The 15,748-nt window shown below is 41.5% G+C and overlaps 1 protein-coding gene across 1 annotated transcript in view; it reads left to right on the top strand.

Annotated features, from left to right (window-relative positions):
• Positions 1-416: 416 nt before the first annotated feature.
• kcnq1.2 (potassium voltage-gated channel, KQT-like subfamily, member 1.2) overlaps positions 417-15,748 on the top strand; it is a gene marked incomplete at both ends in the record, with an annotated part of 167,417 nt that continues 152,085 nt past the window's right edge. The window contains 2 exons of the mRNA XM_080544662.1: positions 417-439; positions 2,754-3,272. Of these exons, the coding sequence (XP_080400788.1) occupies positions 417-439; positions 2,754-3,272 (542 nt within the window). The remainder of the gene's footprint in view (positions 440-2,753; positions 3,273-15,748) is intronic.

The following is a 15,748-nucleotide window of genomic DNA, read 5'->3' as shown; positions in this document are numbered from 1 at the left end:
TCTCTGTAATTTACATCATTTACAACGTACTGTAGAGTGAATGGTATTAAGTGACACTGCAATTCCCATCTTCTTGAAATTAAGATAACACACACATGAACGATAGTTCTCTGTATTACACTGACAGTGACACTGACACATATTTGTTGGCTGTAATTTTTTGTATTTGTTTGTTTATTTTGGAGTTGATAAACTGATCATCCCATGGAACAAGAAATGTCATCACATGAAAGATGGAGAGCAAATGTTGCTTGTGAGCTTTGTTGAAGGTTTACCGAGTCACATTACTGTGGGAATTCATGTGCATTTACCTGAAATGAAATGATGTGCTCAGAAACATCATGCACACCATCCTCACTGACCATTACCTTAGTTCTGATCCTAAAATGTGGATATCAAGATGTATAAATGCCACTATGGTGAAGATGGTGAAGTTCCAGTAGGCCTAAGTATTTTATTTTGCTCATATTTATCATACACACTTCAAATATTAGGAACAGTGAAATACTGTAGGCCTTTCACAGGGAGCCCATTTCTAACATAGAATGAGGGATGGATTTCTGTGTCCATGTCACAGTGTCCAGTTTTCCAATAACACATTGTATCACTTTGTAACTAAAGAGTCCTATGTCTGACAGAGTTATTGTGTGGTAAATGGTTGTCCATCCTGGCTTTATTATAACAGCAAAGAAACCCTATCTATGGAGACGGATAGGAGTGCTGGTGGCGACTGTCATCACATCCTCAGCTGTGGTGGACAGACATGGCGGGGGTAGTTAGCTCCTGTTACGTTTCAGCTTCTGCAACAAAGACTTATTTTCCGACCGCTTTAAATAGTGAGCGTCCTGGACAGTTCATCACTTTTCAGAGCCCGTTCGGTGTCTTTAAGGAGAGGGTATTGAACCCTCCTAATTACTGCACTTGACATTTCCATGGAGGATGCAATTAACAATTATTAGCCTGTCTGCTGAGAAAGAAAAAAAAGATCAGTAGGAGAGAAACGGTCATTTCTAAAGGTAATGACCTAACTTAATGGTCAGGTCAGTGTGCTGTTAGTTCACATAGTGTGTAGAGTGTAGACTCCTGTGCGATAATCACAGTACACAATGTTGTAGCCTGTGCCATGTGGTTAGGTGGAGTAGGTACTGTAAGCTCCAATGTTTGCACTCAGTAACATAGAGTTTATATAACTAAACCCAGTACGGTAAAATTACTTTCAACCATGAACCATTACATCACGCTCTCATAGCCTTTAAGGAAAAACTCATTTTAAAAGCAGTGTAAAAATGAACACGTGCATACATGTACGTATATTGTTATGCTGTAAACACAGATCACATGTGAAAGAGGATAACTGTAATAATGGGTTGCCACACTTCTCCAAATCCATACTGTAATCCCCTGTATATCCCCACATGCAATATTAATGACACTGACTCAACCTCTTGTTAGATCTCTTTGGGCTCAAGAGAGATGAGTCAGAGAGCACAAGTCATGAGACTCTGGGTTGCTGTTTGGCCAAGGAGAGAAAAGTCCTTAGACCTACACTCTTAGAACAAAAGGTGCTACCTAGGACCATCATGGGTTTTTCATCTGTCCATGGGAGAATCCTTTGAAGAAGATTTTGGGAACCCATAAGGTTTCTTGAAAGGTTTCTCCCACAGAAAAAGAACCCTTTTAGAAGTAGTGTAGTGTAGGCCTGTATCCACAAAGTGTCTCAGAGTAGGAGTGCTTATCTATGATCAGGTCCCTACAGGTCCATACAATTCTTTATCTTTTTATTGATTATTTATTGATTATGGTCTAAAAGAGAAAGCTGATCCTAGATCATCACTCCTACTTGGAGACTAAACAGTAATGTTCCTCATATTAAACACATGTGTATACTGTCCTTTGAAATAAGTGAGATTGCCTTTTAATATCAAAAATAATTTTCGAAAGCCATTTTTGGGAAAAACTCCACTGGAGCTCATGTATTTTCCCTTACTGTCTTTAGCACCCCTGCTGGTACAAAATATAATGTTTTGTGGGAGTGGGAGTACTCCTGTATATTGCAGAGATTCTCTGATGAGCACACCTTTCAGAGGAGCAGTTTGTCTGACCACTGCAAAAAAAGATAATCATGTCAATTACTAAAATAAAGTGATGAGTCAGTGAAGGAATGAGTCATCATCACTTAAATCACATAAATTAATAGTATTCCATTAGTCAGGAATTGGTAAAAGGGCTGTGCTATCTGCCCCACTGTTAATACAGTATGACATTGTCCACATTTCATTATCAGTGGAAAGATCATTTAAGAAAATTAAAGATCAGGTAAGGCACGCCGTTTTTTGAATACATTTTGGAGATCTGTTGTTAGCTTTTTAGCTGCATTACTATCATGTTAACTGTCCTTACAGCTCCTTACTGGGGTGCACCACCCTCTGCTGCCACTGCCATAGGCACGTTTTATTCACTTGAATGGGAAAGATAGGGAGTGGAACAGCTGTCCTGCGACGTGCGATCTGATGATTACATTGGGCTGCAACAGAACCCTGTAAGCCCTGTGGCTCTCCAGGACAATGGTTAATGGTTGTGTATTGTATTACAAGGTCCACTGTCACCGTTACCTCCCTGACTCGTCTACTTTCCTCCACTGCAGATCTGGATCCACACATGTAGTCCTACACACTGCGTAGGCTTTACCCCCGCGGTGGATATGCCTTGTTAGGTGTGGTGTCCCCCCATCCTGGTGATTCCCTCCGACACAGCTCCAACCCACCTGGTAACCTCCAGTCCAAGCCCTTCGGTGTCGGGACATTTCTGCCATCCATCATGAGCGAGGGGCGAGGACGCCTCTTCTACCTGCTGTGCCGCGCGAACAAAGACTGTGGTGGCGGAGGGTCGTCCAAGGCCTTGGGGCCTGACGGCGACCCCGACGCCAGCGTCAGCCTGAGCTCGGACAGGAGCCTGGTGGAGACCACTGACAGTCACAGCATCCACGGCCACTACTCTCCTGTTTCACTGGAACAGGACTCCTCAGTGGTGAATAATGGATCAAACATTCCCTGCACTCGGCCGATGGACACAAAGGACCCAGTGCTGCAGATCGACCACCACGTCGGCCAGCCTTCCTTCTCCTCCTGCCCTCCTCACTCTGCCCTCCTCCTGCGTCCTCCTCTAAAACGCTTCCAGAGCCGCTACGTAACCAAGACTAGCATGCAGGGCGATGTCTACAACTTCCTAGAGAGACCCGCTGGATTGAGATGTTTCCTCTACCATTTCATGGTGTGAGTAACAGTATTTCCTTCTATGTTTAATTTTAACATAGCCAAGAGGTCAGGCTATATCAGGAAGACATCACAGTTTTAATTTCACATAAGAATTCATGGCTCTCAATAAAAAAATATATATTTGTGAAGCAGAGATTAATGCAAATTGTGTATGACTTTCCCAATGGAACAAATTCCATTGTTCCCGCTGATGTAGTGTATCTATGAGCACTTTTCATTACTTTTTAGAGCTGAATAAGTGAAGGCAGCATTGTAGATTGTCGTACAAGGCAAACGTCAAACATTTGGACCAGCCAATCGCTTGCTGTATCAACTCATATCTTCTTTAAAACACAGACATGGAGTCAATTTCTTCTGAGATCTACCTCCTCGCTTGTTAATTACAGCTAGTGCTGCTGCCTGTAAGGTATATGCTCTGGTCATCCAGTAACAAAAGGAGAGGTGTCTGTGCCTTAAGGATATCTACAGTGAGTGTCTTAAGAGTAAGAACCAGAAGGAGGTCAACACGATCCTGTCAACCACACCTTAGGTCGTTGGCCATGCTCTCTCTTACCCTCAACAAATCAGCCTCCTCATGCATGAAACATGACGCACCTGCTGCTTATCTGGCCAACAGGGAAACACATGGGCTCTTAGTTAAAACAGACATAACAGCCTTTCTTTCTTCTTAGTTCTTACTGTAGAAAACCATTCTTCTCCATTCTGTCTCAGATCTTGTTCTTGAATTTCAGCGGTTTCATTTTCATTCTCGGTTGACACACTGTTGTCAAGACTTGGATGTTTCTTTGACGCTGCTTTCATACATAAACTAGCTATGTGTAATGTCTACATTTTGGAAGCTGGTGTTTTTTGCCACTGGTGTGTGCCAGCTGTTTGAAATGGTTAACTTGCTGATTGTGATATTGAGTTATATAGTGGACTGGATGTTTAAGTTGGAAGTTAAAGGGATAGTTACGTTTTTTACAGTATATTTTTACAGTATAGTCAGATGGTTTCTTAATCTGAAAGCAGTAGCCTACATCATGTGGGCCAGGAGAAACTGTAATCCATGGTTCAGAGTTGTTTAAATAGCCACTGCTAACTTCAGCTAATTTTAGCCACAGCTAACAAAAAACGGTGTTCAATATTGTGTACAAATCACCTCAAAGTAAGTCAGAAGGTTAATTTGAGTTGATTTGGCCATGCCATGAAATATTTAATTCTGGCCCATGGACTACTCTTAGGGTAAGTAACCATCTGGCTATTCTGTAAGGTGTAATTTTTAAAATCACTTTAAGTCTGCATTTATGTAGCTATTTATAGAAAATCCTGTTGTTCATCACATCCTCATGCAATCATTTCAGTTTATGGAATGATGTGATGATGAATAGGTGGGGTTGATCCGTTTTCCCATGACCCTTGGTAGGGTTATTCTCTATACAAGCAGAAATGTCAACCCCACTGTTCTGATCATTCAAGTGAAAACCGTTTAGTTGAATATTCACGTCACTCACGGGCGGCACACTTTAATGGAAACTACACGGAGAGGACTATCTCTTGTTTTCCACTCCGTGCCTGTTGTGTTGGGCGCACACTGCTAATCCCCTCGAGCAGTAATTGAAACTATAATGTTCCCACTCACACAGGAGAACCCGAGACCAGACTCGTTCAAAATTAACCTCCCGTGATTGAACCCTGCTGACGCTTCTTTAAGTAACTCTTACTTGTCGATGAGTATCAATGTTGGCCCATTTCTCTTGCCATCCGTCAAGGCTGCCAGGGAGTGGAAAGCCAGCATAAAAGGGCCCTGGGTAGCAGCCATGACAGACTAATAGGCCTGAGCTTGATTAGGATGACACAAATAGAGACACACAGACGGATAGAGAGACGCGTGGTTGTGTGCCAGCGACTTCAGCCCAGTCTATTGCTCTCTTATCTGGCTACGGCTGGGGCCAGGGCAAGCGCCCATGCAGCCTACATGAATGGACAGGTGTCCGTAAAGAGTCTTATGCAATGACATGCAGCTTTGTCAAGTCAGCAGGCAGACCCACCAGAGCACAGAGAGACACAGACATCCTAAGAGATCTGGGCCCACATTTGGTCCTGTGGCTCTTATGTAGCTAACACAGGAGACAAGGCTTGTGTTTGCTTCCAGTGACGTGATGTTTTCGGGCTTCTTCGTCACTTCCTCAATGGCCAATGGAAATACAGTTTACTATGATATGATTTCCATCCTGCTGTATCTGACCTACAACGGAGAGCCAACAGGTCTGGTGGGTGTTGATTATGACCTATGTGTGTGGTGTCTGACTGAATGACGCTGTGCTGATCTCCTAGTATCAGACATCAGAATCAAGTCTATTGTTACGTCCCAGTATACAAGTAAAGTCAAATTCTTAGGCTTCGGTCCCTCGACACTGCAGCAGCAAGAGAAAAACGGCAATAGACAATAGAGTCATATAATAATACAAATAATACAAATACTAGAATTAGAATAATATACAGATACTGGCATTTACAGATGGATTATGCTGTGCTGTGTACTTATATGACTGTAAGTAGCCTATACATAAGGATGAAGTGGATGACAGATATGATACAACGGTATTCACAGGTGGATTATGTGTGTGTGTGTGTGTTTGTGTAGTGGGGGAGAAGTCACCAGTCCTTCGTTACCCTTGTTCAGAAGCCTGGTTGCTTGGTGGAAGTCACTGGTTTTTAGCCTCCGGGTTTTGGCCCCAGAGGCTGTGGTACAGTCTCTTGGATGGCAGCAGTTCGGCAGTCGATCTTACGTTTACATTACATTTACATTACATGTACATTACATTTACATTACGTTTACATTACATTTACATTACATTTACATTACGTTTACATTACGTGTACATTACATTTACATTACATTTACATTACGTTTACATTACGTTTACATTACATTTACATTACGTTTACATTACGTTTACATTACATTTACATTACATGTTTGACATTTAGCAGACGCCTTTATCCTAAGTGACTTACAACAAATACATTTGTCACAAGTAAGTGAATCATCTATCCATCAGTCATCTTAAGAAAAGTAATCTCTGCTCGGGCCACAGGCCATTTGGCAGTCAAAATGCTAGAAGATAGAATACGTTTGTATTACTATTACACAGGAGAAACAGTACAGGGGGGAAGTAGATTTGTCTTTTTATTCGTTTTTTTGTCTTATCTACAGTTAGTTAGTAGATAAGTAGACAAGATTACTAATCCTCGATCAAATGTTTAGGGTTTCTATAGAAGGATGGATGGATTCTGAAGTGTAATCCACCCTAAGATCCATGGGTCCAAGGTCCTATGTCTCTGAGGAGCCTGGTCAGATGTCATGTATGAGCCTGGTCAGATGTTATATATGAGCCTGGTCAGATGTTATGTATGAGCCTGGTCAGATGTTATGTATGAGGCTGGTCAGATGTTCTGATCTGGTCAGATGTTATGTATGAGGCTGGTCAGATGTTATGTATGAGGCTGGTCAGATGTTATGTATGAGCCTGGTCAGATGTTATGTAGGAGCCTGGTCAGATGTTATGTATGACCTGGTCAGATGTTATGATCTGGTCAGATGTTATGTATGAGCCTGGTCAGATGTTATGTAGGAGCCTGGTCAGATGTTATGTATGAGGCTGGTCAGATGTTATGTATGAGCCTGGTCAGATGTTATGTAGGAGCCTGGTCAGATGTTATGTATGAGGCTGGTCAGATGTTATGTATGAGGCTGGTCAGATGTTATGTATGAGCCTGGTCAGATGTTATGTATGAGCCTGGTCAGATGTTATGTATGAGCCTGGTCAGATGTTATGTAGGAGCCTGGTCAGATGTTATGATCCAAGAGAGGGTTGTCTGTTTCATAGCCGCTGAACCTCAGGTTCAGAAAGCCAGGCAGTCACAAACAAGTCTTGCCTTTTAAAAAATGGACAGTAGTATTCCAAAATGTTTGAGAATCGAGTGATTCAAGTGCCATGTACTGTATGGCAGTAATAGGGCTATTTGAATGACAGTTAACTCATTGCACTGTGCCCTAGAGGAGCTGAGTTGTAATCTAATGCAAGTATTTCCACAAGTAGTCCATCACTAGGAAGCAGTGATGGACTATGAATAACTTAGTAATATTCCGTAAGTAAAGGAATCTAGCCGCAGCTAATAAATAAAGTAGCTGCAGGTAATGGTAGTAGTGAATTGAGTGGCGGTGAGAGAGGGCAAGCTACAGTTTGATCTCAATCCCTCCACTTATATTACAAGATGTTGGAGGCTTGTGGTTAACCTTGAGACTAGTAATAAGCCTGTACAGTTATGACTGCATTAGAATGTCTTATATTATCTCATAATGAGTTATTAACATAATATGATATATTATACTGAGACATCTACTACCCCCCTGTACTGCTTCTCCTGTGTAATAGCAATAAAAACGTATTCTATCTTCTAGCACGACGACTGCCAATGACCTGAGCATAGATTACTTTTTCCTGATGTGACTGGTGGATAGATGATTCACTTACTTAGTCAAATGTGATTTGTTGTAAGTCGCTTTGGAATAAGACATATGCTAAATGCCAAAAATGTAAATGGAATAATAAAGACCTAATAAGGCATTATACCTGCCCATAATGTGTTATATGTGTGTGCCTCATAGAAAGGGTTTGTGAAGTTTCTTAAAATCAAAGGGGTGCAATGGCCTTTTGTATGATCACATACAACCTTTTCACAGCAACATGTCACATAAGATGACTTATGTGTTCTCACTGTTGGAATAAGCTTCCAGTTCCCAAGAATCCGGGTGAACAGATTTTCCTGAACAGGTTTTCCTGGAAATATACACTGTGACTGAATGGCACGAGGCGGCAGAGTCACTGATTATGACTGACGTTCTTGCCTTGCATTGCTACTCCCCAGGAGGGCCAGTGACCTCACACAGAAATAGACTGCTGGACACACACACACTCAAACTCACACACACACACACACACACACACACACACACACACACACACACACACACACACACACACACACACACACACACTCATACAGGTACACACATGCAATACTACCCCACCGCAGCCCTGGTGGTTAAGCTGCAGATAGGGGGTTGGCAGGCTAGTAATGTACTTAGTTTTTTGGGGCTGCTGAGAGATATGCTGCGGTCAATAATGCTAGCTAAACCACCAGCTGTTTTGCTTTAATCAGACCCCTGGGGGTTGTCCTTCCAAATAAGGTTCTCTAATGGTTCTGACCTGGTTGGCTCAGGACACAAACCCCTCCCCGGGGGGGTCAGGCTGACACGGCTTTGGGATATTGGCCTTCTCTCTTAGTCTATGTGCTATTGAATATATTAGATTAAAAAAGGACTCTGGCCTGCCGTTAATCTTATGTGATTAAGATTGTTTCACTCTGTTACTGAATTTCCCGTTTGAGACATTCACAAGAGGTTTTAAAACTTACTTCAAACAACTTCATTGGATAAGTGGGATTGATTTTGCTGGTGTCAGGAATTGGTCATGTTGTCTCTTTGTGTCTCAGTTTTTTCTCATGGCTTCATATTTTGAGTTGGAACCTTTTATTCTTCCAAGAGCTAAGACAGTGATGTTGGTGTTGTAGCATTGTATTTACTTTTTGTTGTTTTATTACCAGTGGTAGGGCCACAGGCACTGTGTGACACTACTATAATAAAATTATCTGTTGTGAAACCCAGGCCCCCCTCTTCCCTGACCTTTCCTTCTTTTGCCTTCCTTCCCTTACTGTTCTGTTTTTAATATAATAGATTTGTTACAATTAAACATTTAAAAAATCACACAAAGAAAAAATCTAGAACTTGTATAGTCAAATAGACACCTGGAATTTGTCCTGAGGCGTGATTAACACCTGCTCCCTCACCACAGTTTTACCCTCATCATGGTGAATCGAAACGGACCTTACAGTTAAGAATGGCTTACCTATTTCAACCGTAATGGCGATATCAGCAAGATACCGGTAGACAGACAGACAGACAATAACAGTTATTTGCATAATCAAAGAGAACAGACACACACACCCATTATCACATTGAGTCAAAACACAGGCCAATAACATTTGTTTTACTAAAGGCCCCTGTGTGTGTATTTCTCTACCTGTGTGTGTATTTCTCTACCTGTGTGTGTATGTAGGCTATGGTAGCCTATGTGTGTCTGCAATATCCAAACGCAGGGAGACAGCATAATCACCCCTTCATATTTGACAGCATTTCTTTTTACAGTATGTAGGCTACAATTACACCAATTATGTCCGTCAATATGTTCTATTCAGTATGTAAGCTCTTTAAAATAGAAAATGTTGTATTCTAATGATTCTTAGGTCCTGACTAAACACAACCAGTGCATTATTTTTGTATATATATATATATATATATATATATGCACATATGTGCATGTTCTTTTACTTATCCTCCACTCGCACATTACCGTGGTTGCTTGAATAGTGCAGAAGTTTCTGTTAAATCCTCCCTCTTGCTCTTGAGATCCCCAGACTAAGAAATTAATGTACCCATACATTTTGCCGTCAGCTACTACTTCAAACCTGTATATGACAAACGTGCTATTTACAAGCATGAAACTTACATAACCCCCCATAGAGACAGACGTCAGAGGCAAATACATAAGACATGGTCATAATACGCTGTGGCGTTGCCATATAATCCTGCAAACATGAAAAGTTGGGAAATATCAGAGCTATTTATATTGTGAATGGGACACAGCGATTGGTCAGTCATTGGCTGGGCACTGGGCGGTCCAGCCATTGTTGTTTATGTAAGAATGCCATATTTTTGACTAAACACAACCAGTGCATTGATTATTGATCTAATTCAGTGATTACACTGTTACACTAAGGTAACAAATGGATATTTTCTGACCTTCACTCTGGGTACTTTGGTAATGAGTAAGTAATGATGGCCCAGGGCTTCTATTGATATGTTACGGTACATGTGGGAATACGGTACATGTGGGAAAACTAGGGTTAGGGTTAGGTGCTAGGGTGACTTGGTACATGCTGGCATGTCTAACCCTAACCCTAACCTTAACCCTAACCCTAACCCTACCCCTAACCTTAACCCTAGCCTTAACCCTAGCACCCTAGCACCTAACCCTAACCCTAGCTTTCCCACATGTACCGTATTCCCACATGTACCGTAACATATACACAAAACAGTATAATTGCCGCTTTTGGAGATCTGATTAATTTGTTAGGATCTCCATTAGCTGATGCAAAGCTTCAGCTACTCTTCCTGGGGTCCACACAGGACATACAAGAAATCATCATAAAAACATATACAAATGGAAGTGATGCTTTTAACCTCTCATCAACTTTAAGCCAGAAGAGTCGGTCATGCATGTTATTTGTTGCTTTCATCGCGGACTGCACAATCAAGTCAAAGGAGATACTTTTCCAGATGGATAAAAAGCCCTTGATTAAAAAACGCGCGTCAACTATGAACCAGCATAACAATATTCTCTATGACTGAGGATATTACAGAGGATTTACCAGATTAACACAATTCATTTTCCTCTCTTTTGTTGATTTCCCCCATATGTGTGTTAATCCTAAGAGGAGTAAATGTCGGAGGCACAGAGTTTGACATGTTTGATGAAAATTGCTGGTTGCCTAAACGCTGCAATGCTGTCACCAAGTATCAACATCTGTTCTTTCATCATCATTTCATAAAGGACTTACTGACAGGATACATGATGAATTCAGCATTATAGAACCTCTCTATAGCCTATGCAGTAGCATCTATAAAAATCCTTCTCTTTATAAACTGATTGTATGTCAAGGCCTTGTTTCACTCATACGGCTCACTCGAAAGGCTTATAATAATTACTAACAATTTATTTCATTTATATAGTTCCTTTCACCTCATGTGTAGCACCCACTTAAGTGATGCCTTGGCAGCCATTATGCACCAGAAAGCTCACCACACATCAGCTGTTAGTGGTGATGATCATCCAAGGATCAACCGAGGTATACCCTGCTTAGCTTCCCAGAGAAGCGAGCAGTGGGATGCAGGGTGGTATGGCTGCTGGCTTAGAGTACTTTAGATTAGATACACCCACCAAAAACTTTATTAGGAACACTATACCAATACTGGGTAGGGCCTCCTTTTGCTTTCAAAACAGCCTCAATTCTTCTTAATTCCACGAGATGTTGGAAACGTTTCGTTGAGATTCTGGTCCATGATGACATGATTGCATCACGCAGTTCCTGTCGATTTTTCAAGCACACTTTCAAGCTGTGAATTTTGCGGTGTTCTATTGGATTCAGATCCAGTGACTGGGAAGGCCACTGAAGAACACTGAACTCATTGTCATGTTCACGAAACCAGTTTGAGACGACTTTGGATTTGTGACATGGTGCATTATCATACTGGAAGTAGCCATTAGAAGATGGGTACATTGTGGTCATGAAGGGATGCACATGGTCAGCAACAATACTCAAATAGGCTGTGGCATTGAAGCAATGATTGATTGGTATTAACGGGCCCAAAGTGAGGCAAGGCAATATTCCCACACGATTACACCACCTGAATGAACGAGTTAATGTACAGGTGTCCCTAATAAAGTGTATATAGATACAGTGCCCTGTGTAAGTAATGGGACAGTGAAGCATGTTTGATTTTGTTAGCTCTACACTCCAAAAGTTTGGATTTGAAATCAAACAATTACTATGAGGTTCAAGTAGAGATTTTCTGCTTTTATTTGATGGTATTTGGGTACATTATGTAAAAGAAAGTGAATAAAAATGACCTTGCCCTACTTGAAAACTTTTTCACCAGTGCAGATTGTAAGCTTTCAAATTATGTGGCATGCATAGAAATCTGAAAATAGTTGAAAAGATATGCTTATTTGAATGTTGGTACACCTCAAACCAAATGCCGGAGAAACTCGCTCTGAATCAAAACACATGCAAAACAGCTGCTAGTAGCTAAGAAGGTACATCGCTATGAACATTTAACTGCATGTTTAGCACATCACAACACGCTGATAGAACATCAACATGCTAACAAAACATAACTACACATAATTAGATGATCACACAGTTCTTGCTTTTGAACACGTCCTAAAATGTAACTTTGTTTACAAGCCATGAATCACTTACCCAGTAGCCTACGGCTGATGATACAGTGAATCCTATTTACTTCACAAATATTTTGTGATCCTAAAACTGTTGTTTGTTATATCGAGTGGGCTCTTCGTACACTTTCGTAACATGCAAAACCCCCCAATATTTTAAAAAGAAGTTTTTTGGTCATTTGCATGACTTGAGAATTGCCAACATGTGGACCTTTTCATTAGATCGTGTCACATAATGGTTTCACCATTCAGAAATTACACTACTTTTTATGCATAGTCCCTTTATTTCAGGGTACCGAAAAGTAATGGGACAGATTTATCAAATGTCCAAATTAGGCACTCAATCCTTTTCATGCAATAACTGCCTGAAGTGTCTGACCCATTGACCCAACCAGACGCTGGGTATCTGATGATGCTATTGCACATTTCTGGCATTTAGCAGATGCCTTATTCCAAAGCGACTTACAGGTCTGTACTGCAGACATCTTCAGTTGTTGTTTTAATGTCTTTTTGCCTCAAATCTTGTCATCAGGAAATTAAATGCATGTTCAATGCATGTTCGAACTTGGCCAGTCAAGAGCTTTCCACTTTTTGGTCCTGAAAAACTGTCTAGTTGCTATAGCAATATGTGACGCATTCTAATGCTTAGGTCCTCATGTCAGGATCTGAGATTTATGAAACACAGGATAAGATGTAAATTCCTTTGTGCAGGTACGTACGTGAGAGTGTGTGTGTGTGCGTGTGTGTCGTCTTGATGGTGAGTGATTCATGCGGGGGGGGGGGGGGGGGGGGCTGGGGTTAGGTTTAATTTCGGACGCATCATCAGTAGTGTTCCTCCAGGTCATGGGGTGTTTCGGCCATCACACTATACACCCTCGCCAGAGGTGGCCAGCTCAGGGGGATCAGCCCCGAACTTGCGTCAATCCTAATTCGTCATGAGACTCATGAGACTCATGAGACTATGCAAGGCAGGGGCGTCCTTTTCCCTGAGTCAGGCCTAAGCTGACCGCATACCTTCTGGTTGGCTACTTCGGGGCCCAGCAGGGATCTTTCCTTCTCATAAAAAGCCACTGGCTGCTTCTTTCGGCTGCTTCCGATGCAGCTTTGACGGCTGAACGCAGGCTTTGGCCTCTGATTCCCAGGTCTGTAAACAATCTGGTGGTAGATCTTGCCACAAAGATGTAATGATCAGACTTTTCTTTAGAAAAATGTGAATACATTTCCACGTTGTTGAAAATCAATGACACATCGCTGGTCAACTAACACAGCTTGTTTTGTGAGGCTGCTAACAATGTAAAGTAGTGTTATATGTAGGCCTAACTAGGTAGCAGTGGAGATTACTCACCGAATCCATTTCGTATTAGTATTTCGGCTTGACTAGCGAGTTTCTGTTGTGATTCTCAGCAACGTTGAAACGTAGTTCCGTGTTTCAAAAGAAAAGTCTGAACATTTTGATTGGTTGCCGACATGCGGACCAAATGATCAGACTGTGTCACATATTGTGGGTCATTTTCCTTTTTGAGGATAACTAGTTGTTTGCAACTTGCAGTGAATTGTCTGTAGTGGCTGGCGACGTACTATGACGTCCTTGGACTACCGGCCCATTTGCAATTGCTGAGCTCACCGGTGCTTTTTAAAAAGTTTTAGAATGTTCTAAACTGTTGATTTTGCCAAACCTTAGGTTTTGGCTATGTTTTGGATTTTCATGTTCATTATATTGGCTTGACTTTCATTGACACCTCATCACCAATAGCAAACTCTGAAGGCAAATCCAAAGTGTAGAATCAATACTACACATTGACAGGTTTCTTGTGCCTGCACAAAATATGTGACTGAACACACTTGACTTACCAGAAATACCTGTTATCCCAATACTTTTGGATACCCTAAAATAGGTTGGACTATGCATAAAAAGTGTTGTAATTTCTGAATGGTGAAACCGAAAAATACCATCAAATAAAGGCTACTCTACTTTAATCTCATAGTATATATATTTTTTTTTTTTATCCAAACTTTGGGAGTGTAGAGCCAAAAGAAAACATTATGCTCTACATGTCAGAATTATATCATACATTTTTTATGACGACTGACTGGCTTTGTCTTACTTAGTTTTGTGTTTGTTTCTATTTCTTGGCATTTCCCAGATGAGTCTGTAAGCTTAATGCCTGGGTTGACTGAGCTCAAGGCTCTAGGGGTGTGTTTGTTATTGTCTTAGATGTGTTGTGTTAGTAGTAAGTACGTGTCTGGGTGGATAAAAATGTCTGACTGTCATCAAGTCCCTACGCCTCATATACCGAGGACACTCTACATCTGGGAGGGGGCGACACATGTGTCACATTGCATTATGTGTGTGTGTGTGACCGACTACTAGTGTGTGTGTGTGTCTTTGTGCGTGTGTGTGTGTGTGTGTGTGTGTGTGTGCGTGTGTGTGCGTGTGTGTGTGCGTGTGTGTGTGTGCGTGTGTGTGTGTGTGTGTGTGTGTTTGTATGTGTGTGTGTGCACTAGAGGGTGTTTCAATGTTTATCGCTCCCAAGACTATGCAACACTTTGCCTGTGCAATATCAAGGAAGGTAATATTAGGAAGAGTACGTGGCTCTGGCACAGACAGGAGGGCTGACACCCTCGTTTGCTCCGGTGAAAAAGAGATTTTACAACAGTTTAACTCTTCCAAACTCAAAACCCGAGATAGTTGTGTGCATTTATTTTTCAAACTAATTATTCAAATATGTTCTGGCCAGCACATATTTATTCAGTAAGAGTAGGCCTAAGAGCCAAGAGAGCTAAGAGCTAAGAGCTAAGAGCTAAGAGCCTAAGGCATAAGAAGGACATGTCATTATCCTCCATCCATGTGTGGACTAGACACTTCCACCAACGCCTCACATAAGCCTTGTTTCTGTAGCGTGAGGCAGCTCGGTGTACATGTCGTCCCGGACAGGACGCTAGTCTGTCGCGGGGCCTTGTGCACAGCGGCTTACAGCAGGCTACAATAATATCCTCCCCTATGCATGCGAAAATGATGCACCGACTGGCTTGTAACTTTGTGATGTTTTAGTGGTGTCACATGTAGCTAGCACGGTGGCGTCTCGCATGCTACTGGGGATGCTCAGCGGATTACTGTTGTACAGAGATGGTACAGCTTCCAGTTATGATCTATGAGGTTATCACCAAGGCCTTTGGCCCCTAGTCAATGTTTCAGTTTGTTTTGTTTGTTTTCTGTTTTGTCTGTCTGTTCATTTCCCTTAGAATTGTAAAGCGTCCTTGGGTTTTTTGAAAGGCGCTATAGAAATTTAAATTATTATTATTATTATTATTATTATTATTATTATTATTATTATTATTATTATTATGTTT

The sequence above is a fragment of the Nansenia antarctica genome (genome assembly GCF_963989245.1).
Source record: "Nansenia antarctica genome assembly, chromosome: 14".
Lineage (NCBI taxonomy): Eukaryota > Metazoa > Chordata > Actinopteri > Argentiniformes > Microstomatidae > Nansenia > Nansenia antarctica.
This window is presented reverse-complemented; position numbering and strand designations above follow the sequence as displayed.